This window comes from Salmo salar, chromosome ssa09 (genome assembly GCF_905237065.1).
Source record: "Salmo salar chromosome ssa09, Ssal_v3.1, whole genome shotgun sequence".
Lineage (NCBI taxonomy): Eukaryota > Metazoa > Chordata > Actinopteri > Salmoniformes > Salmonidae > Salmo > Salmo salar.
In genome coordinates, this window is record NC_059450.1 from 153,722,201 (window position 1) to 153,746,692 (window position 24,492).

The 24,492-nt window shown below is 43.9% G+C and overlaps 1 protein-coding gene and 1 long non-coding RNA gene across 3 annotated transcripts; both read right to left on the reverse strand.

Moving 5' to 3' along the window:
• Positions 1 to 957: 957 nt before the first annotated feature.
• On the reverse strand, positions 958 to 16,402 carry aadac (arylacetamide deacetylase). 2 transcript variants are annotated; one of them, XM_045724846.1, is made up of 5 exons: positions 16,097 to 16,402; positions 13,582 to 13,810; positions 9,524 to 9,593; positions 2,910 to 3,081; positions 958 to 2,746 (listed from the first exon to the last, which is right to left on the reverse strand). In XM_045724846.1, the coding sequence occupies exons 1-5, from the start codon at positions 16,235 to 16,237 to the stop codon at positions 2,126 to 2,128; spliced, it is 1,233 nt and encodes a 410-aa protein (XP_045580802.1). In that variant the 5' UTR covers positions 16,238 to 16,402; the 3' UTR covers positions 958 to 2,125. The 2 variants fall into 2 exon arrangements, with proteins under 2 accessions (XP_045580802.1, XP_045580803.1); XM_045724847.1 differs by having other exon boundaries at positions 16,090 to 16,402.
• A 1,058-nt stretch (positions 16,403 to 17,460) lies between these two features.
• On the reverse strand, positions 17,461 to 19,944 carry LOC123744761 (uncharacterized). The gene is made up of 2 exons (XR_006771241.1): positions 19,369 to 19,944; positions 17,461 to 18,127 (listed from the first exon to the last, which is right to left on the reverse strand). It is a non-coding gene; the product is annotated as an uncharacterized lncRNA (long non-coding RNA).
• Between the last annotated feature and the right edge of the window lie 4,548 nt (positions 19,945 to 24,492).

The following is a 24,492-nucleotide window of genomic DNA, read 5'->3' on the forward strand; positions in this document are numbered from 1 at the left end:
TCTCTCTGCCCCCTTCTCTTGCTCTGCCCCCTTCTCTCTCTCTCGGCCCCCTTCTCTCTCTCGCTCTGCCCTTCTCCATCTCTGCCTCCTCTCTCGCTCTGCCCCCTCCTCTCTCGCTCTGCCCCCTTCTCTCTCGCTCTGCCCCCTTCTCTCTCTCTGCCCCCTCTCTCGCTCTGCCCCCTTCTCTCTTGCTCTGCCCCCTTCTCTCTCTCTCGGCCCCCTTCTCTCTCTCGCTCTGCCCTTCTCCATCTCTGCCTCCTCTCTCGCTCTGTACCCTTCTCCATCTCTGCCTCCTCTCTCGCTCTGCCCCCTTCTCTCTCGCTCTGCCCCCTTCTCTCTCTCTGCCCCCTCTCTCGCTCTGCCCCCTTCTCTCTCGCTCTGCCCCCTTCTCTCTCGCTCTGCCCCCTCTCTCGCTCTGCCCCCTTCTCTCTCGCTCTGCCCCCTTCTCTCTCGCTCTGCCCCCTTCTCTCTCTCTCGGCCCCCCTTCTCTCTCGCTCTGCCCCCTCTCTCGCTCTGCCCCCTTCTCTCTCTCTCTTGCTCTGCCCCCCTCTCTCTCTCTTGCTCTGCCCCTCTCTCTCTCTTGCTCTGCCCCTCTCTCTCTTGCTCTGCCCCCCCCTCTCTCTCGCTCTGCCCCCCTCTCTCTCTCGCTCTGCCCCCCTCTCTCTCTTGCTCTGCCCCCCCCTCTCTCTCGCTCTGCCCCCCTCTCTCTCTGCCCCCCCTTCTCTCTGACCCCTTCTCTCGCTCTCTCACGCTGCCCCCTTCTCTCTCTCCCCATAACTGATCCTACAGGAAGTTCTCTATCTAGCCATAGCTCTCACTGTCTCTTACACACAAACAACTAGTTTGTTTTGGGTTAACTCATTCAAAAAGGTGCCATATTGAAAGTCACTGAGCTCTTCAGTACAGGCCATTTTACTGCCAATGTTTGTCTATGGAGATAGAATGGGAAGCAGACCATCAGGTGAGATCATTTTATTATGCATGTGTTCAATTCTCCGTATTTCACATGAAAAAACACAACACATGACAGTCATGATATTTACAAGGATTTGTAGGGTGAATACTGAAGCAAAATAAAATAGTATCTCAGATAAGATGTCTATATTATGTGTGCAAGTCATCAAGTCTGATTAATCCCATGATAAAGAACACAGCTTTGTTTCCCCAACAAGATTATTCTGTTACAGGAGGAGTGTCAGCTGGAGAACCAATAGGGAGACCATTAGCTCTGCAGCTCTAAGCTACTACTTTCAACTGCATTCAATTGACTGCAGCTCTGTTCAACCTCAATAACAGCTACATGCTCAGACTACAAATACTTCAAGCCTGACATGCTGTAGAGAGTTTACTTAACCCCTTGTCCTTCCCCTTTTCCCCTCGTGTTGGTCCTTCCATGTCACAGGGCAGGCAGATTGAGACAGAGGCAGACAGACAGAGAGAGAGAGAGAACGGTGGGAAGAGAAGTGAACAGGCTCAGTACACCTCACATGATCACTGAGCCTAACAGGCCTTTAGTGGATGAGAACAACTCAAGAAGACAACAATGTTCCTCCCTAGTAATCTAGACTGGTCCTCAACACTCTCGACTGGTCCACAAACAAACAATATATATCCATACTCACTCAATTCTGAAAGATGACACCAAACTACTATTTGTCCTCGTCTTTCTCCCTGTGACCTTAGGGGTGCTACCAAAAAAAATAATAATCTGCTAATAAAACACTCGGGCTATTATAGTGTCTACGATTCAGCTGCAGAACCAGATGGACATGTCCAAAATGAAATGTACACCACTTGGCTTCATCAAATGTCTTGTATCTGGCATCAGTTGGTCTGCCTCATGTTCCGCCTTATTGGTTTCCTTGGTGATTAGAAAATCCAGGCTAACCAGTTTTTGACTGGCATCTGGTATTGTTGTGGGGATGTAGTATCAGAGTGCAAAAAAATCCTTAGTAGGTGCCCTTTTTAATTACAAACAGACAGTGCTTTAGTTTTAAAAATAAAACAAAAGATGAGTAAAAACCAACAGAGACAAAAATGAAAGTACAGTAGCACATAACAGGGTGCTGGGTTGCTATGGGAAACAGGAATGAACATTGAAAGACCATAACTTTTCTTCTGTTGTCTACAAGTTATGCTGCAGCCATCTGATGAAGTTTTCCGTCATCGTGCGTCCAATCAGGAAGTCGGTTGGCCACACGGTGAACATGAGGGCGCCGTGGAAACCTCCGGCGTAGTGTTCGTGAGTCACCTCGACGCCGGCGCGACGCAGGCGCGTGGCATACATCACCCCGTCGTCCCGCAGCACGTCGTACTCACACGTCAGAATGTAGGCCTTAGGTAGCGAGCGTAAAACGGCATCCGGGACCAGCAGGGGCGAGGCCCGGGGGTCAGCGATGGAGCGCGATGGCCCGTCCGACCCCGCCCCTCCAGCCGCCAACGCCACGACCGGAGCGCTGTAGTTGTACTTCCCCCGGTAGGACTCTGGCAGGAAGGCACTCCAGTTGACGAATTTGAGCAGAGCAGCGGACTCTGGGCTGTTGTGAGTGTTGGTCATCATGGCTCTGAAGAAGGTCTTGTCGCTGGTGAAGTACTCGCTCCAGAAGCGCACCATTAGGGTGCGGGGCAGGATAGGCATGTTCTGGTTCTGCTGGTAGGACGGGGTATTGAGGTCCAGAGCCTGCAGCACAGGGTAGAGCAGGGCCTGGACCTTCAGCTGCTGCTGCTGTTCTGGATCATGCTGCAACTGGAGACACACACACACAGGAGCATTAGAACTAGTGGTCTGTACTGTACTGCACTGCAGCCTTGGATGGCTCCACCTAACCGCAGCTAAATATAGATCAAAACAGTGGATAGATAATACTGCTTTTAACACACACACACACACACACACACACACAGCTAACCTGCTGGGACACGGCTGCAGCCAGGTTTCCCCCGGCGCTGTCCCCAGATACTGCGATGCGTAATGGGTCTACAGAGTACTGTGCCAGGACCACCCTCTGGAGGAAGTGCTTCACCACCCGGTACACATCTTCATAGGGGACAGGGAAATGGTGCTCGGGGGCCAGGCGGTACCTGGGCAGAAACAGGGGAGGGGTTAGATAGAATTCAGGTCATCTCACCTGAGAAACATATTCGTGTACCAGGTCAAAAGTTTTACAACACCTATAACACCTTTCTCCTATAGAGCTCCATTTTTATGGAATGGTCTGCCTACCAATGTGAGAGACGCAGACTCAGTCTCAACCTTTAAGTCTTTACTGAAGACTTATCTCTTCAGTAGGTCCTATGATTAAGTATAGTCTGGCCCAGGAGTGTGAAGGTGAACGGAAAGGCTGGAGCAACGAACCGCCCTTGCTGTCTCTGCCTTGCCGGTTCCCCTCTTTCCACTGGGATTCTCTGCCTCTAACCCTTTTACAGAGGCTGAGTCACTGGCCTACTGGTGTTCTTCCATGCCGTCCATGGGAGGGGTGCGTCACTTGAGTGGGTTGAGTCACTGACGTGGTCTTCCTGTCTGGGTTGGCGCCCCCCCTTGGGTTGTGCCATGGCGGAGATCGTTGTGGGCTATACTCGGCCTTGTCTTAGGACGGTAAGTTGGTGGTTGGAGACATCCCTCTAGTGGTGTGGGGGCTGTGCTTTGGCAAAGTGGGTGGGGTTATATCCTGCCTGTTTGGCCCTGTCCGGGGTATCATCGGATGGGGCCACAGTGTCTTCTGATCCCTCCTGTCTCAGCCTCCAGTATTTATGCTGCAGTAGTTTATGTGTCGGGGGCTAGGGTCAGTCTGTTACATCTGGAGTATTTCTCTTGTCTTATCCGGTGTCCTGTGTGTATTTAAATATGCTCTCTCTAATTCTCTTTCTCTCTTTCTGTCTTTCTCTCGGAGGACCTGAGCCCTAGGACCATGCCTCAGGACTACCTGGTATGATGACTCCTTGCTGTCCCCAGTCCACCTGGCCGTGCTGCTGCTCCAGTTTCAACTGTTCTGCCTGCGGCTATGGAACCCTGACCTGTTCACCGGACGTGCTTGTTGCACCCTCGACAACTACTATGATTATTATTATTTGACCATGCTGGTCATTTATGAACATTTTAACATTTTAACATTTTGACCATGTTCTGTTTTAATATCCACCCTGCACAGCCAGAAGAGGACTGGCCACCCCTCATAGCCTGGTTCCTCTCTAGGTTTCTTCCTAGGTTTTTGGCCTTTCTAGGGAGTTTTTCCTAGGGAGTTTTTCCTAGCCACCGTGCTTCTTTCACATGCTTTGCTTGCTGTTTGGGGTTTTAGGCTGGGTTTCTGTACAGCACTTTGAGAATATCAGCTGATGTACGAAGGGCTATATAAAAATAAATTTGATTTGATTACTCATTCAGGGGTTTATTTCTACTATTTTCTACATTGTAGAATAATAGTGAAGACATCAAAACTATGAAATAACACATATGGAATCATGCAGTAACCAAAAAAGTGTTAAACAAATATATTTTATATTTGAGATTCTTCAAAGTAGCCACCCTTTGCCTTGAAGACAGCTTTGCACACTCTTGGAATTCTCTCAACCAGATTCATGAGGTAGTCACCTGGAATGCATTTCAATTAACAAGCGTGCCTTGTTAAAAGTTCATTTGTGGAATTTATTTCCTTCTTAATGTGTTTGAGCCAATCAGCTGTGTTGTGACAACGTAGGGGTGGTATACAGAAGATAGCCCTATTTGGTAAAAGACCAAGTCTTTATTATGGCAAGAACAGCTCAAATAAGCAGAGAAATGACCATCCATTACTTTAAAGACAGGAAGACAATTTGGAAAATTTGAACGTTTCTTCAAGTGCAGTCACAAAAACCATCAAGCGCTATGATGAAACTGGCTCTCATGAGGACCGCCACAGGAATGGAAGACCCAGAGTTACCTCTGCTGCAGAGGATAAGTTCATTAAGAGAGTTACCAGCCTCAGAAATTGCAGCCCAAATACAGTGAGGGAAAAAAGTATTTGATCCCCTGCTGATTTTGTACGTTTGCCCAGTGACAAAGAAATGATCAGTCTATAATTTTAATGGTAGGTTTATTTGAACAGTGAGAGACAGAATAACAACACAAATATCCAGAAAAACGCATGTCAGAAATGTTATAAATTGATTTGCATTTTAATGAGGGAAATAAGTATTTGACCCCCTCTCAAATGAGAAAGATTTCTGGCTCCCAGGTGTCTTTTATACAGGTAACGAGCTGAGATTAGGAGCACACTCTTAAAGGGAGTGCTCCTAATCTCATCTTGTTACCTGTATAAAAGACACCTGTCCACAGAAGCAATCAATCAGATTCCAAACTCTCCACCATGGCCAAGACCAAAGAGCTCTCCAAGGATGTCAGGGACAAGATTGTAGACCTACACAAGGCTGGAATGGGCTACAAGACCATCGCCAAGCAGCTTGGTGAAAAGGTGACAGTTGGTGCGATTATTCGCAAATGGAAGAAACACAAAAGAACTGTCAATCTCCCTCGGCCTGGGGCTCCATGCAAGATCTCACCTCATGGAGATGCAATGATCATGAGAATGGTGAGGAATCAGCCCAGAACTACACGGGAGGATCTTGTCAATGATCTCAAGGCAGCTGGGACCATAGTCACCAAGAAAACAATTGGTAACACACTACGCCATGAAGGACTGAAATCCTGCAGCGCCCGCAAGGTCCCCCTGCTCAAGAAAGCACATATACATGCCCGTCTGAAGTTTGCCAATGAACATCTGAATGATTCAGAGGACAACTGGGTGAAAGTGTTGTGGTCAGATAAGACCAAAATGGAGCTCTTTAACAACTCAACTCGCCGTGTTTGGAGGAGGAGGAATGCTGCCTATGACCCCAAGAACAGCATCCCCACCATCAAACATGGAGGTGGAAACATTATGCTTTGGGGGTGTTTTTCTGCTAAGGGGACAGGACAACTTCACCGCATCAAAGGGACAATGGACGGGGCCATGTACCATCAAATCTTGGGTGAGAACCTCCTTCCCTCAGCCAGGGCATTGAAAATGGGTCGTGGATGGGTATTCCAGCATGACAATGACCCAAAACACACGGCCAAGGCAACAAAGGAGTGGCTCAAGAAGAAGCACATTAACCTGTTGGGTCTAGGGGGCAGCATTTGCACGTCTGGATAAAAAAAATGTACCCGATTTAATCTGGTTACTAATCCTACCCAGTAACTAGAATATGCATATACTTATTATATATGGATAGAAAACACTCTAAAGTTTCCAAAACTGTTTGAATGGTGTCTGTGAGTATAACAGAACTCATTTGGCAGGCAAAACCCTGAGACATTTTCTGACAGGAAGTGGATACCTGATGTGTTGTATTGACTTTAAACCTATCCCATTGAAAAACACAGGGGTTTAGGAATATTTTGGCACTTCCTATTGCTTCCACTAGATGTCACCAGCCTTTACAAAGTGTTTTGAGTCTTCTGGAGGGAGATCTGACCGAACAAGAGCCATGGAACGGTGATGTCCCATTAGACACCTGGCGCGCTACTTCATGTTGGGTACCCTCGTTCCAATACGTTATAAAAGGCTATGCATTCGTCCACCTTGAATATTATTCATGTTCTGGTTAAAAAAGGCCCTAATGATTTATGCTATACAACGTTTGACATGTTTGAACGAACGGAAATATATTTTTTCCCCTCGTTCATGACGAGAAGTCCGGCTGGCTTACATCATGTGCTAACGAGACGGAGATTTTTGGACATAAATGATGAGCTTTTTTGAACAAAACTACATTCGTTATGGACCTGTGATACCTGGAAGTGACATCTGATGAAGAGAATCAAAGGTAATGGATTATTTACATAGTATTTTCGATTTTAGATCTCCCCAACATGACGTCTAGTCTGTATCGCAACGCGTATTTTTCTGGGCACAGTGCTCAGATTATTGCAAAGTGTGATTTCCCAGTAAGGTTATTTTTAAATCTGGCAAGTTGATTGCGTTCAAAAGATGTAAATCTATAATTCTTTAAATGACAATATAATATTTTACCAATGTTTTCTAATTTTAATTATTTAATTTGTGACGCTGACTTGACTGCCGGTTATTGGAGGGAAACGATTTCCTCAACATCAATGCCATAGTAAAACGCTGTTTTTGTATATAAATATGAACTTGATAGAACTAAAAATGCATGCATTGTCTAACATAATGTCCTAGGAGTGTCATCTGATGGAGATTGTAAAAGGTTAGTGTATCATTTTAGCTGGTTTTATGGTTTTGGTGACCCTGTCTTTGACTTGACAAAACATTACACACAACTCTTGTAAATGTACTGTCCTAACATACTCTAAATTTATGCTTTCGCCGTAAAACCTTTTTGAAATCGTAAAACGTGGTTAGATTAAGGAGATGTTTATCTTTCAAATGGTGTAACATAGTTGTATTTTTGAAAAATTTGAATTTTGACATTTATTTGGATTCAAATTTGCCGCTCTTGAAATGCACCTGCTGTTGATGGAGTGCACCACAGGTGGCACGCTAGCGTCCCACCTAGCCCCAAGAGGTTAAGGAGATGTTTATCTTTCAAATGGTGTAACATAGTTGTATTTTTGAAAAATTTGAATTTTGACATTTATTTGGATTCAAATTTGCCGCTCTTGAAATGCACCTGCTGTTGATGGAGTGCACCACAGGTGGCACGCTAGCGTCCCACCTAGCCCCAAGAGGTTAAGATGCTGGAGTGGCCTAGCCAGTCTCCAGACCTTAATCCCATAGAAAATCTGTGGAGGGAGCTGAAGGTTCGAGTTGCCAAACGTCAGCCTCGAAACCTTAATGACTTGGAGAAGATCTGCAAAGAGGAGTGGGACAAAATCCCTCCTGAGATGTGCGTAAACCTGGTGGCCAACTACAAGAAACAGCTGACCTCTGATTGCCAACAAGGGTTTTGCCGCCATGTACTAAGTCATGTTTTGCAGAGGGGTCAAATACTTATTTCCCTCATTAAAATGCAAATCATTTTATAACATTTCTGACATGCGTTTTTCTGGATTTTTGTTGTTATTCTGTCTCTCACTGTTCAAATAAACCTACCATTAAAATTATAGACTGATCATTTCTTTGTCAGTGGGCAAACAGACAAAATCAGCAGGGGATCAAATACTTTTTTCCCTCACTATAAATGCTTCAGAGTTAAAGTAACAGACACATCAACATCAACTGTTCAGAAGAGACTGTGTGAATCAGGCCATCCTGGTTGAATTGCTGCAAAGAAACCACTACAGAAGTACCAATAAGAAGAAGAGACTTGCTTGGGCAAAGAAACACGAGCAATGGACATTAGACCAACCTCCTCATCCTGTATAATCTATATACTGTATAGGACCAAAGGCTAGCTGATTCAAGAGCATTGCTTTTTATTAGATGGTTTGGAGATAAGACAAGTCATATAATGACACTGTATAATAAAGTCATATAATTCAGCCCATGAACACATGAAGCAGTTTGGAGAATAAAACATTTTAGCATTGGAATGTTGTTGACAGGAATTTGGCTGGCAGTCTGCACACCCACACTCTCTCGCTCTCACTCACCCTTAGTACTACTGTACACACCCACAGGAATTTAGCGGGAAGGAATCTAATGCTGTGATTAAGGAAGAGCCAATTCACTCTCTCACCCAGCTGCTTATTACCAGTACTGGCAACACGTGAGAGAGCGAGAAGGGCGAGCGAGCGAGAGGGGCGAGCGCAGGGCGAGCGAGAGGTGGGGGCGAGCGCAGAGCGAGAGAGGGGGGGGGGCGAGCGCAGACGGGCGAGCGGAGAGGGGCGAGAGCAGAGAGCGAGAGGAGCGCGAGAGAGAAGAGGGCGCGCGAGCGAGAAGAGGGCGCGCGAGCGAGAAGAGGGCGCGCGAGCGAGAAGAGGGCGCGCGAGCGAGAAGAGGGTCAGCCCTCTTCTCGCTCTCACTGGCGGAGGGGGGGCCCGGCGAGAGAGAGGAGGGGGGGCCCGCGAGAGCGAGGAGGGGGGCCCGCGAGAGCGAGGAGGGGGGGCCCGCGAGAGCGAGGAGGGGGGGCCCGCGAGAGCGGCGAGGAGGGCCCGCGAGAGCGGCGAGGAGGGCCCGCGAGAGCGGCGAGGAGGGCCCGCGAGAGCGAGGAGGGCCCGCGAGAGCGAGGAGGGCCCGCGAGAGCGAGGAGGGAGCGAGCAGAGCGTGAGAGAGCAGAGCGTGAGAGAGCAGAGCGCGAGAGAGCAGAGCGCGAGAGAGCAGAGCGCGAGAGAGCAGAGCGCGAGAGAGCAGAGCGCGAGAGAGGGCATGAAAGAGAGAGAAAGGGAGAGAGAGATGGTGAAAGGTAGAGAGAGTGTGTGTGTGTGTGTATTTATGTCTTCCAAAATCAAACGAGCTGCCTTTTCAATATTTCACCAAACATAAACAAGCAGATGTTTATCTTCGGCCTATCTGAGCTTTCACAGCAGCCTGTTAGATAAGCTATTTAACATAACACCAGCTGTATGTCAGATACAAGATATACTCACTCTACAGACACGACCACAGAGTTAAGATCCATGACCATCTGCCTAGCCAGGAGGTCGTATGGTCCCATTCCTGCACACAGAGAGGAGAGCAGAGAGCCATCAGAGACTAGATCTAATATTATATTAGAGCATCAACAGCTGCAAAGTACTCAATAGTATGTTGAGCATCTCATTCTCAATACTCCTGTAGTCCTGGAAAGTAACACACACACAGCAGATTCCAGGCACAACATGACACTTGTCAAAATGATTGCCTTTGGTTACCGGGGGGTTACCACGGTCTCTGTGCTGGACAGCTTAAACAGAGCTAATGTTTCTCAGGAGACATGGAGGGTGAACAGAATGTGAATTAATTCTATAGTAAACTGTAGAATACTATACTACATACTACAGTTTGACCGGCATGGCCGATTAATTAGGGCCGATTTCAAGTTTTCATAACAAAATTGGTAATCAGCATTTTTGGACGCCGATTACATTGCATTCCATGAGTAGACTGCGTGGCAGGCTGACCACCTGTTACGCGAGTGCAGCAAGGAGCCAAGATAAGTTTCTAGCTAGCGTAACAGTATAGCTTCTATCTCTCTCCTCGCCCCTACCTGGGCTCGAACCAGGGACCCTCTGCACACATCGACAACATCCACCCTCGAAGCATCGTTACCCATCGCTCCACAAAAGCCGCGGGGAACAACTACTTCAAGGTCTCAGAGCGAGTGACGTCACCGATTGAAACGCTATTAGCGCGCACCACAGCTAACTAGCTAGCCATTTCACATTGGTTACACTGGCATTAAACTTATCTTATAAAAACAATCCATCTTTACATAATCACTAGTTAACTACACATGCTTGATGATATTACTCAGTTAACTAGCTTGTCCTGCCTTGCATATAATCAATGCGGTGCCTGTTAATTTCTCATTGAATCACAGCCTACTTCCCTAAACTGGGGGATGATTTAACAAAAGCACATTCGTGAAAAAAAGCACAATCGTTGCACGACTGTACCTAACCATAAACGTCAATGCCTTTCTTAAAATCAACACACAAGTATATTTTTTTAAACCTGCATATTTTGTTATAATAAATGTATGTTAGCAGGTAATATTAACTAGGGAAATTGTGTCACTTATCTTGAGTTCATTGCTGGCAGAGTCAGGGTATTTGCAACAGTTTGGGCCGCCTGGCTCGTTGCAAACTAATTTTCCAGAATTTTATATAATTTTGAAAGTTGTGCAATGTAACAGCAATATTTAGACTTATGGATGCCATCCGTTCCATAAAATACGAAACGTTTCCGTATTTCACTGAAAGAATAAACGTTTTGTTTTTGAAATGATCGTTTCCAGATTTGACCATTTTAATGACCAAAAGCTGGTATTTCTGTGTTTATTATTTTATAATGAACTCTATGATTTGATAGAGCAGTCTGACTGAGTGGTGGTAGGCAGCAGCAGGCTCGTAAGCATTCATTCAAACTTTACTGCGTTTGCCAGCAGCTCTTAGCAATGCTTGATTCACAGAGCTGTTCATGACTTCAAGCCTATCAACTCCTGAGATTAGGCTGGCAATACTAAAGTGCCTATTAGAACATCCAACAGTCAAAGGTACAGTTGAAGTCGGAAGTTTACATACACTTAGGTTGGAGTTATTAAAACTTGGTTTTTCAACCACTCCACAAATTTCTTGTTAACAAACTATAGTTTTGGCAAGACGGTTAGGACATCTACTTTGTGCATGACAAGTAATTTTTCCAACAATTGTTTATAGACAGATTATTTCACAGATAACTCACTGTATCACAATTCCAGTGGGTCAGAAGTTTAAATACACTAAGTTGACTGTGCCTTTAAACAGCTTGGAAAATTCCAGAAAATGATGTCATGGCTTTAGAAGCTTCTGATAGGCTGATTGACGTCAATTGAAGGTGTACTTGTGGATGTATTTCAAGGCCTACCTTCAAACTCAGTCCCTCTTTGCTTGACATCATGGGAAAATCAAAAGAAATCAGCCAAGACCTCAGAAAAAAAAGTGTAGACCTCCACAAGTTTGGTTCATCCTTGGGAGCAATTTCCAAATGCCTGAAGGTACCACGTTCATCTGTACAAACAATAGTACGCAAGTATAAACACCATGGGACCACATAGCCGTCATACAGCTCAGGAAGGAGAAGCGTTCTGTCTCCTAGAGATGAACGTACTTTGGTGTGAAAAGTGCAAATCAATCCCAGAACAGCAGCAATGGACCTTGTGAAGATGCTGGAGGAAACAGGTACAAAAGTATCTATATCCACAGTAAAACTAGTCCTATATCGACATAACCTGAAAGGCCGTTCAGCAAGGAAGATGCCACTGCTCAAAAACCGCCATTAAAAAGCCAGACTACGGTTTGCAACTGCACATGGGGACAAAGATGGTACTTTTTGGAGAATTGTCCTCTGGTCTGATGAAACAAAAATAGAACTGTTTGGCCATAATGACCATTGTTATGTTTGGAGGAAAAAAGGGGGAGGCTTGCAAGCCGAAGAACACCATCCCAACCGTGAAGCACGGGGGTGGCAGCATCATGTTGTAGGGGTGCTTTGCTGCAGGAGGGACTGGTGCACATCACAAAATAGATGGCATCATGAGGAATGAAAATGATGTGGATATATTGAAGCAACATCAACACATCAGTCAGGAAGTTAAAGCTCGGTCGCAAATGGGTCTTCCAAATGGACAATGACCGCAAGCATACTTCCAAAGTTGTGGCAAAATGGCTTAAGGACAACAAAGTCAAGGTATTGGAGTGGCCATCACAAAGCCCCGACCTCAATCCTATAGAAATTTTGTGGGCAGAACTGAAAAAGCATGGGCGAGCAAGGAGGCCTACAAACCTGACTCAGTTATACCAGCTCTGTCAGGAGGAATGGGCCAAAATTCACCCAACTTATTGTTGGAAGCTTGCGGAAGGCTACCCAAAACGTTTGACCCAAGTTAAACAATTTAAAAGGCAATGCTACCAAATACTAATTGAGAGTATGTAAACTTCTGACCCACTGGGAATGTGATGAAATAAATAAAAGCTGAAATAAATCATTCTCTCTACTATTATTCTGACATGTCACATTCTTAAAATAAAGTGGTGATCCTAACTGACCTAAAACAGGGAATTTTTACCAGGATTAAATGTCAGAAATGGTGAAAAACTGAGTTTAAATGTATTTGGCTAAGGTGCATGTAAACTTCTGACATCAACTGTATATGAAATACAAATGGTAGAGAGAGAAATAGTCGATGCGTCATAATTCCTATAATAACTACAACCTAAAACTTCTTAACTGGGAATATTGAACCACCAGCTTTCATATGTTCTCATGTTCTGAGCAAGGAACTTAAACGTTAGCTTTCTTACATGGCACATATTTCACTTTTACTTTCTTCTCCAACACTTTGTTTTTGCATTATTTAAACCAAATTGAACATGTTTTATTATTTATTCGAGACTAAATAGATTTTATTTATGTATTATATTAAGTTAAAATATAAGTGTTCATTGTTCATTCAGTATTGTTGTAATTGTCATTATTACAAATATTTAAAAAATTAGATAATAATTCAGCTGATTAATCGGTATCAGCTTTTTTGGTCCTCCAATAATCGGTATCGGCGTTGAAAAATCATAATCGGTCGACCTCTACTACACATTGTTGTATCGCTCAATCATGTCTAGTACTTACTATAGAATATTGTAGTATACAGTAGAATACTATAGTAAATACTACAGTAATATCCGCAAAAACATCACAGTCCGTAAAAACACTACCTTTTTGGACTATCGTAAATACTAGAGTATTACATTGGCATATACCCTGCCCATTCCCCTCCCCCATATCGCTGGGGCCTCTGGTTCTTTCTTGGCTCGATTCCCAGTGCCGACATTCAGCCCACTGAACCTCTCTGACATTACATTATGCTGGTTGGATTCCAACATCCTTTTGCCATTCAATGCACCTTTAATTTCCTCCCTTGATCGACACAACCTGTGATCACAAATAAACATGTAAATGCGCTACTCACTAGCGCTGCCCAGGCACCATCCTCCTCCGTGCAGGTATATGACTGCTCTCCTCAGCTCAGTGTCACCGCCCTGCAGTTTGGGCTGGTACACCACCACCTCCACCCCATCAAACAGCTCCTCTGTAACGTGCACACCTTGGTCTGACACGGGCACCACCCGCTCAGCGAACGTGATGAACATCATCACCCCCATGTAGTCCTTCAACCCCAGCAGCTCACTGAAGTCTGCCTAAAGAGAGAGAGATGAAGAGGAATGTTGGAGCAGAGAAATAGAGAGAGAGAGAGAGAGAGAGAGAGAGGCAGGGATAGAAGGGAAGAGAGAGATGAAAAGCAGAGAAGCAGAGAGAAAGAGGTGGGTGGGGAGAGAAGGGAAGAGACAGAAGAGAGAAGGGAAGAGAAGGGAAGAGACAGGGAAGGGAAGAGACAGAAGAGAGAAGGGAAGAGACGGGGAAGGGAAGAGACGGAGAAGGGAAGAGACGGGGAAGGGAAAGAGACGGGGAAGGGAAGAGACGGGGAAGGGAAGAGAGGGGAAGGGAAGAGACGGGGAAGGGAAGAGACGGGGAAGGGAAGAGACGGGGAAGGGAAGAGACGGGAAGGGAAGAGAGACGGGGAAGGGAAGAGACGGGAAGGGAAAGAGACGGGAAGGGAAGAGAGACGGGAAGGGAAGAGACGGGGAAGGGAGAGAGACGGGAAGGGAAGAGAGACGGGAAGGGAAGAGAGACGGGAAGGGAAGAGAGACGGGGAAGGGAAGAGAGACGGGGAAGGGAAGAGAGACGGGGAAGGGAAGAGAGACGGGGAAGGGAAGAGAGACGGGAAGGGAAGAGAGACGGGAAGGGAAGAGAGACGGGAAGGGAAGAGAGACGGGAAGGGAAGAGAGACGGGAAGGGAAGAGAGACGGGAAGGGAAGAGAGACGGGAAGGGAAGAGAGACGGGAAGGGAAGAGAGACGGGAAGAGAGAAGGGAAGAGAGAAGAGAAGAGACAGAAGAGAGAAGGGAAGAGACAGAAGAGAAGAGACAGAAGAGAAGGAAAGAGACAGAAGAGAAGGAAAGAGACAGAAGAGAGAAGGAAAGAGACAGAGAGAGAAGGAAAGAGACAGAAGAGAAGGAAAGAGACAGAAGAGAAGGAAAGAGACAGAAGAGAGAAGGAAAGAGACAGAAGAGAGAAGGAAAGAGACAGAAGAGAGAAGGAAAGAGACAGAAGAGAGAAGGAAAGAGACAGAAGAGAGAAGGAAAGAGACAGAAGAGAAGGAAAGAGACAGAAGAGAAGGAAAGAGACAGAAGAGAAGGAAAGAGAGAAAGATATATGGATAAATATAAATAAATAAAATAAATCTTAGTTTCAAATCTGAGGGAATCAGATGTTCATTAACTGCAATAAAACAAGAGAGGAACAAGTAGGGGAGTAAAGGGCTTTCCCCTGAGTCATGTGAGCTTCAGAGGGGATCTACAGTAGAGGCCGTCTACCAGAGGGGATCTACAGTAGAGGCCGTCTACCAGAGGGGATCTACAGTAGAGGCCGTCTACCAGAGGGGATCTACAGTCCTGTTGTTATTTAAAGACTATGCGTGCCATGCAACATGTCAGTAAAGGCTCCTTCCTTGCTCTTGGACAGAGACAAGCATGAGCATGGATAATGCAATTGTAAAAATGTTATATAAAATCGCTGACTGAATACCAGGAGAAGTTCACCCCTTGACCCTCATAATCAAAATGCATTTGTTTCACTCAACCCGGGACAGAGTGAAAGACTGTCTGCTTAATAACCGATTTATACTGTATGTTAATTTGGAGAGAATATTTCAGTTGATTCTTCTGGACAACATTTTTATCTGGACCCAGTTCAATGAGGATATTGATTCTTTTTTTCTCCAAATAATAATAATAATAATAATAATAATAAGAATACTAAGAAGAATAAGAAATAATCTAGTCAGGGGGGAATTCAGTCTAATTTAACCACTTTTCTCTGTATAATATATGTTATAATTTGAAATAAATACTTTGAAAAATGTGTAAATATATATGATCTATAATCGATAAACATCTCTAGTGTCATGCTGGGATATAAACAGTCGTCTAATCTGGTGTTCCTCCGTTCATAAAGCATCGATTTTCTTTATTAGGGTCTATAATTAGAACAGGTGAGCAGGACTACAATACCTGGATTACCGTCTAATATAATCTGGTGTGACTGTCATTCAGCATGTCTGCATGTACCCAACAACCTCAGCGGAATCCATTTACTACGCTACTAACTAGGCTGTGTACCGTGCCAAAGGACTGGCCAATAATTTCCTTCCAGTCAAACATCATAAAAACATTGTTGATTTATATAAATGTGTTTTACGCATGACTCCCACGCACATCGGAGAAGCGTAACTTTGAGTATGATTCCTCTTTGATAGTAAAATCACAATATTAAAAACACATCAACAGAATAAATCAGCCTCATATATTTTCTGAATCAAAAACGAATATAATAGGTCATTGTTAATCAATTCAAAGTACATTTTACCAGGTGGCTGAGACTTCTGAAGAAGCAGTCGGTCAACATGAGTTTCCATCTCTCCTCTATCTCGTCTGGAATGGGCTGGTAAACATAATAAGCTGTGAACGCTCCTAAAGACAGGAGTAAAAATATGCCTTTCAACCGCATTTTACGAGTCCCCAGCTATTGATGGAAGGGTGCAGAAAGAAACTGTGTCAGTTTTGCTTATTAACAAGTCACTTCAATCCGAACACAGTGTAATATCGTACTCATTATGGAACTGAGCCAGCCAGATATGAAAGCACGTGTTAAGAGTTATCTGATCTTTATAAGCGAGCATGACGTATGGAAGGCCAAGAGGTTCAAATCGTCTCACCCGGAACACGTCTTGTAATTATAATTTTTCACTTGTTTTTTTTTCAAGTATCAAATGTAATTTACTGTACGTGATTTTTTTCACCTGTTCAGTGTGTGTTTACAGGTGATTTCAACACTTGTTATGGTCATTTTTACACACGTTCATTCCACCTGTTCAGTGTGTGTTGACAGGTGATTAGAACGCTTGTTATGGTCATTTTTACCCTCGTTCATTACACCTGTACAGCCTATTGGGTAAGGAATGGCGTTGTTGTAGTTGTTTTTGCATTTATTTAGTAGCTAACGTGACATGTTGTGTTTTTTTTTTAAGCATTTATGTATTGAACAAAAAGCACAAAGGTTTCATAATTCATAAAGGTATTTTTTCATTTTAATTAACTATTCATAATATTTCCTTGTCTGAAGTATCAAGCTAAATATCAAGTATAAAAAAATAAGTTATGACACTTTCCATCCACCAGAGGGGATTGTTTTGCAAAAAGTACCTACTTTTCCAAACCCCCATTTGTTTGATAAATAAATTGAAGCAATAACGGTCACTATACTTTCCAAACAACAAAGGATGAATTCAAATGTTATCTAAAAGGGAATGTATAAACTGTTACTGAGGCAGCAGGGTTCACAACATGAGATAAGCTTCTTCTTCACTGCACCTGTAAACAGCCCATCTATCTACCTACCTCATCCCCATACTGTATTTATTTATCTTGCTCCTTTGCACCCCAGTATCTCTACTTGCACATTCATCTTCTGCACATCTACCATTCCAGTGTTTAATTGCTATATTGTAATTACTTCGCCACCATGGCCTATTCATTGCCTTATCTTACCTCATTTGCACTCACTGTATAGACTTTTTGTTTTCTTTTTTTCTATTGACTGTATGTTTTGTTTATTCCACGTTGTATGTGTCGAATTGCTTTGCTTTATCTTGACCAGGTCGCAGTTGCAAATGAGAACTTGTTCTCAACTAGCCTACCTGGTTAATTAAATAAAGGTGAAATTCTTGTGCGTATGGAAAATGTCTGGGATCTTTTATTTCAGCTCTTGAAACATGAGACCAACACTTTACATGTTGCGTTTATATTTCTGTTCAGTGTGTATATATATACACACACACACGTCCATGTGACAATGTGATGCAAACTGAGACAGCACCTCTCAAGTTGGTAATCCAATGTTTTGAAAATAGCTCATTAATTCTCATTACAAACACTACAAAACATTTTAGCAAACATAAAATAAGTGAATTTTGACTGAATAGATAGTTACATGTTCCAAAACAATACATCATTACTATAGACCTGCTAAATTACTCACATCCAGCATTAAAAAACAAACATTAGAAACAGAATATACTAAAATAATAATGTATCTATTTCAGATGTAACAATTATTCATGAAGTAAACATTGTATGACTTGGTGAAGGTGTGGTAGAAAGAAGAGGGGATTGTTTTGCGAAAAGTACCTAATTTTCCAAACCCACATTTGTTTGATAAATAAATTGAAGCAATAATAGTCACTATACTTTCCAAACTACAAAGGCTGAATTCAAATGTAACAATTATTCATGAAGCAAACATTGTATGACTTGGTGAAGGTGTGGTAGAAAGAAGCTGTCCGTTTTCCTCCCCCTCCTTTCATCCATGGTGCTCATTCTACATGGCATTCGGAGATTCCTGTGATCAACAGTCATAAACATGTCATTCTGAACAGAAACATCTTCCTAACAAGAATTTAGATCAGTTGACAATTCTACAGAATTCAGTCTTGTTCATGTTGATGATCAGTACAACATGAGACAGATACTGTAGCAAGCCATGGTATATCAGACCGTATACCACAGGTATGAGTCAATACTACTTGTTTACTGTTGTAATTACGTTTGTAAGCAGTTTTTAATAGCAATAAGGCACCTCAGGGGTTTGTGGTATATGGCCAATATAGCAGGCACTTTGCGTTACGTCGTGCATAAGAACAGCCCTTAGCCCTGGTATATCGTCCATATACCACAAACCCCTGAGGTGCCTTATTGCTTAAATAGAACACAGATACAGATTATGAGCATGTGAGGTTTCAAATAATAATGTTACTACTACTAGCTCCCTGCTTTTCCTGAACATGTTTATCTGATATAGCTAGGTGTTATTGTTCTAGCTTGCTCATCCACAGCAGGCTTTTCTCCTCCTCGCTGGTCTTCAGGGGCTTGACTACCTGTTCATCAAGTTGTGTCTAACAACAGTTCCCTGTGGCTCAGTTCCCTGTGGCTCAGTTCCCTGTGGCTCAGTTGGTAGAGCATGGTGTTTGCTCTGGATAAGAGCGTCTGCTAAATGACTTAAATGTAAATGTTAAATGTAATGTAATGTAACATGGACATTGCAATAGAACAACAACTAGATACACTTAGAAATAAAGGGTTCTTCAGCCGTCCCCATAGTATAACACTTTTTGGTTCCAGGTATAACCATTTTGGGATCCATGTAGAACCCTCCGTGGAAAGGGTTCTACCTGGAACCAACAAGGGTTCTACCTGGAACCAACAAGAGTTCTTCAAAAAGTTATCCTATGGGGACAGCTGAATAACTAAGTTCTGGATAGCACCTTTTTTTCTAACAGTGTAGTTTTATCAGAGACATTTTCAGGAAAAGCAGCTCATTTAGCAAGCCAATAAAATGTCTCTGATATAACGAGCTAGTAATTCATGTTCTATAAGCCTTCCTCCTCCTCGTTGGTCTGCAGATGCTTGAGTACTTGATTATGATGTTGTGGCTGTAATGTTGCAAAAGAAGAACAATAACTTGAACTAACAACTTTATCAGATAGACATTTTCAGGAAAAGCAGCTCATTTAGCAAAGCCAATAAAATACCTATTGCATTGGTTCAACCTTGAAATATAACTATTCAAGATAGAGATCTTACCTTTTATCTCTGTAGCAGTTTGCTCTCACCTCGTCTGGGCACTGCAACAGACAAATCTTATTCCACATTCTCTACTCTAGGTTGTGCAGGGAGCTAGCCTGTTCTCTTATTAAAACACTAGTTAATCGCAAAATTAGCCAATTTGAGCAAATCAATCTCAGCTTGCTAACTAGCAACGCCAACCAATTACACAACAAATATACACAAAGTAAACAATTATTTTCTAACTAATGTTAGTCTCAAACTAATGACAAGTAGAAATAACTATTGCTCTGTTCCACAACGTAACAACCATTAGTTACAGGCTAGAGTCTAGACAGAAGACTATTGCTAACTAGCTAACTAGCCATGCTACTTCAATGAAAATAAACTAATTTAGCAATCCAGCGTCAGCTATGTAGTTGTAATGCAATGTGGAAAAAGTTGTTTTAATTTCTTCATTCATTTTTCTCACAAACGCCTTGCTGTAACGTTTTCATTTTGTAAATGTAATTGAGTAATTTCAACACTTTGATCCATATTTAAGAAACCTCATCTCCCTGTCTGAATAAGCGATTCATCGCCACATGCCGGAAGTCAAACAGAGTCAAAGTCCCGGATATTGAGGTGGGAGGGGCTACAACGTGGTACGTTTTGACGCAGGAAACGTGTCCCTTACTACGCATGCGTCCAGATCATGTTTTCAGGTTCAGAACACAATTTCATGCGTCTGAAAGTACAATATTCAAAAGTTCTCATCGCTTGATGTACATTTTTACACGTGATTCTTCAGCATGTCCTTTCTGCCATGAACAGGTGAATAAAGTGCCTATCTTCTTAATTTCACACGTTTTGAAATGAAGCATTTCTTTACACCTGATTTTTTTTTTCTCACCTTTTTGTTTTTGCTTTTACAACTGTAGAAAACGCGTGACAAATGTGAAGGTTTTTTTTTCAAAGTAGGAAAATGCTATAGATGATTTTCTCTGCCCCAAAAGCCTTTATATTTAGAAAAACTAATGTTTATATAGAAGTCCATTCATTGATTCCTTCAAGTAAGCTTATGATCGGAAAAACATCGACAGAGGAGCTCCTTCTCTAACGTTAACAATCTGTAAGTGTGCAATTTTATTTCCAGATTCTAGATATATATTTATACATTCCATCATGGTTTTACAACTAGTACAGTATAGCGTTTATGGATGTGTATTTATCTTCCGAAAGTCCGCTAGCATGTTGTGCTATAAGCTTCCCATACTATTGTATTTTAGTTAGCTAAGTTAGCTGTCTTTTATACTGACTAACGTTAGGCAAGAGGGTGTTGTACCTAGTTTGTTTACTCATGTCATAGTGAAAACGTCGCCCTTTTCTGACAAGTCATTTCATGCCAACTGTCAGCCCAGGAACTTGTGATATAAATCCATGTCGTCATCGTTATGTTACTGAAACTAACGTTGCTATCTATTTCATGCCTGCTAGTTAACAGTACAATGTTAGCTATTTTGTGTGCTAACCCAGCTTCCTATTTATTTTTCAAAGGCAGGATGGAGACACTGGGATGTATGTCAGAGACCCATACAGTAGTAACCCCGCCGTAGGCTTGCTTGACATCTACCAAGAGGTCTGGACCTTTATGGCTCAGAAAGAACAGGATAGGTCTAAACAAAGATACTGGTCATATAGCTTTTGTCAAGTGTGTTTAAACTACACTGATCCAGGGCAAGCAGCCCTGGTCCCACTCCTCTCCCTCAATCACTACAGTGGCATTACTTGAACTTCTATCGCTCCTGTAGCACCAGCAGGTTGGAGATGTGGACACCACCATTCCCATTATGTACCGCTTCTGTTTTTCATTTCTTTCTACTTGGAACTGTGGTTCACACATGTTATGTTGTCTAATTCCAGGTGCATACAGGAAGAATTTTATTTTTGTATACTCCCATTTTATTATAGTGGTCTTTCCACATGTCATAAATAGAGTAGATGGTTAAAGGGCATTCCTTTCGTTTGACATGTGTGCTCAAAGTGTTTAATCTCTGTCATTGTGTTTTACAGCAATCTTCTTCAACGTGGTGACGTGGAACAACCTGAATTTTTATTTCTGTTGGTAAGGTATGGCTTGTGTGAGGTGGTGGGATTTGTGTGAGTTTATTTTTTGGTTGTTGATGATGATGATGATGACCAGGAGGTGGATGGCAAAGGGGAGATCAGAAAAGGTCCTAACCACTAGGTGGTTCTGGAATCCTGGGAAGGGGGTGCCCTTTAACCATCTACTCTGTGTTGATCAAGGTGTTTATATGTTGTTTGTTGGGGTGGTTGTGTAGTCTAGAAGGGGGTGCCCGGCCGTGTTGATCAAGGTGTTTATATGTTGTTGTTTGTTGGGGTGGTTGTGTAGTCTAGAAGGGGGTGCCCGGCCGTGTTGATCAAGGTGTTTATATGTTGTTTGTTGGGGTGGTTGTGTAGTCTAGAAGGGGGTGCCCGGACGTGTTGATCAAGGTGTTTATATGTTGTTTGTTGGGGTGGTTGTGTAGTCTAGAAGGGGTGCCTGGCCGTGTTGATCAAGGTGTTTATATGTTGTTGTTGGGGTGGTTGTGTAGTCTAGAAGGGGGTGCCTGGCCGTGTTGATCAAGGTGTTTATATGTTGTTTGTTGGGGTGGTTGTGTAGTCTAGAAGGGGGTGCCCGGCCGTGTTGATCAAGGTGTTTATATGTTGTTTGTTGGGGTGGTTGTGTAGTCTAGAAGGGGGTGCCCGGCCGTGTTGATCAAGGTGTTTATATGTTGTTTGTTGGGGTGGTTGTGTAGTCTAGAAGGGGGTGCCCGGCCGTGTTGATCAAGGTGTTTATATGTTGTTTGTTGGGGTGGTTGTGTAGTCTAGAAGGGGGTGCCCGGCCGTGTTGATGAAGGTGTTTATATGTTGTTGTTTGTTGGGGTGGTTGTGTAGTCTAGAAGGGGGTGCCCGGCCGTGTTGATCAAGGTGTTTATATGTTGTTTGTTGGGGTGGTTGTGTAGTCTAGAAGGGGTGCCCGGACGTGTTGATCAAGGTGTTTATATGTTGTTTGTTGGGGTGGTTGTGTAGTCTAGAAGGGGGTGCCCGGACGTGTTGATCAAGGTGTTTATATGTTGTTGTTTGTTGGGGTGGTTGTGTAGTCTAGAAGGGGGTGCCTGGCCGTGTTGATCAAGGTGTTTATATGTTGTTTGTTGGGGTGGTTGTGTAGTCTAGAAGGGGGTGCCCGGCCGTGTTGATCAAGGTGTTTATATGTTGTTTGTTGGGGTGGTTGTGTAGTCTAGAAGGGGGTGCCCGGACGTGTTGATCAAGGTGTTTATATGTTGTTGTTTGTTGGGGTGGTTGTGTAGTCTAGAAGGGGGTGCCCGGCCGTGTTGATGAAGGTGTTTATATGTTGTTTGTTGGGGTGGTTGTGTAGTCTAGAAGGGGGTGCCCGGCCGTGTTGATCAAGGTGTTTATATGTTGTTTGTTGGGGTGGTTGTGTAGTCTAGAAGGGGGTGCCCGGCCGTGTTGATCAAGGTGTTTATATGTTGTTTGTTGGGGTGGTTGTGTAGTCTAGAAGGGGGTGCCCGGCCGTGTTGATCAAGGTGTTTATATGTTGTTTGTTGGGGTGGTTGTGTAGTCTAGAAGGGGGTGCCCGGACGTGTTGATCAAGGTGTTTATATGTTGTTGTTGTTGGGGTGGTTGTGTAGTCTAGAAGGGGGTGCCCGGCTGTGTTGATGAAGGTGTTTATATGTTGTTTTTTGGGGTGGTTGTGTAGTCTAGAAGGGGGTGCCCGGCCGTGTTGATCAAGGTGTTTATATGTTGTTTGTTGGGGTGGTTGTGTAGTCTAGAAGGGGGTGCCCGGCTGTGTTGATGAAGGTGTTTATATGTTGTTTTTTGGGGTGGTTGTGTAGTCTAGAAGGGGGTGCCCGGCCGTGTTGATCAAGGTGTTTATATGTTGTTTGTTGGGGTGGTTGTGTAGTCTAGAAGGGGTGCCTGGCCGTGTTGATCAAGGTGTTTATATGTTGTTGTTTGTTGGGGTGGTTGTGTAGTCTAGAAGGGGGTGCCCGGCCGTGTTGATCAAGGTGTTTATATGTTGTTGTTTGTTGGGGTGGTTGTGTAGTCTAGAAGGGGGTGCCCGGCTGTGTTGATCAAGGTGTTTATATGTTGTTTGTTGGGGTGGTTGTGTAGTCTAGAAGGGGGTGCCTGGCCGTGTTGATCAAGGTGTTTATATGTTGTTTGTTGGGGTGGTTGTGTAGTCTAGAAGGGGGTGCCTGGCCGTGTTGATGAAGGTGTTTATATGTTGTTTGTTGGGGTGGTTGTGTAGTCTAGAAGGGGTGCCCGGCCGTGTTGATCAAGGTGTTTATATTGTTGTTTGTTGGGGTGGTTGTGTAGTCTAGAAGGGGGTGCCTGGCCGTGTTGATCAAGGTGTTTATATGTTGTTTTTTGGGGTGGTTGTGTAGTCTAGAAGGGGGTGCCCGGCCGTGTTGATCAAGGTGTTTATATGTTGTTGTTTGTTGGGGTGGTTGTGTAGTCTAGAAGGGGGTGCCCGGCCGTGTTGATCAAGGTGTTTATATGTTGTTTGTTGGGGTGGTTGTGTAGTCTAGAAGGGGGTGCCCGGCTGTGTTGATCAAGGTGTTTATATGTTGTTGTTGTTGGGGTGGTTGTGTAGTCTAGAAGGGGGTGCCCGGCCGTGTTGATCAAGGTGTTTATATGTTGTTTGTTGGGGTGGTTGTGTAGTCTAGAAGGGGGTGCCCGGCCGTGTTGATCAAGGTGTTTATATGTTGTTTGTTGGGGTGGTTGTGTAGTCTAGAAGGGGGTGCCTGGCCGTGTTGATCAAGGTGTTTATATGTTGTTTGTTGGGGTGGTTGTGTAGTCTAGAAGGGGGTGCCCGGCCGTGTTGATCAAGGTGTTTATATGTTGTTGTTTGTTGGGGTGGTTGTGTAGTCTAGAAGGGGGTGCCCGGCCGTGTTGATCAAGGTGTTTATATGTTGTTTGTTGGGGTGGTTGTGTAGTCTAGAAGGGGGTGCCCGGCCGTGTTGATCAAGGTGTTTATATGTTGTTGTTGTTGGGGTGGTTGTGTAGTCTAGAAGGGGTGCCCGGCCGTGTTGATCAAGGTGTTTATATGTTGTTTGTTGGGGTGGTTGTGTAGTCTAGAAG

Excerpts from the sequence above, each read along its gene's own strand:
- aadac (XM_045724846.1), bottom strand. The coding sequence starts at position 16,237 with ATGCGGTTGAAAGGCATATTTTTACTCCTGTCTTTAGGAGCGTTCACA. Across the intron at positions 13,811-16,096 it reads TCAGAAGTCTCAGCCACCTG|GCAGACTTCAGTGAGCTGCT; the intron begins GTAAAATGTACT and ends CTCTCTCTTTAG. Across the intron at positions 3,082-9,523 it reads TCTGTGGTCGTGTCTGTAGA|GTACCGCCTGGCCCCCGAGC; the intron begins GTGAGTATATCT and ends GTTTCTGCCCAG.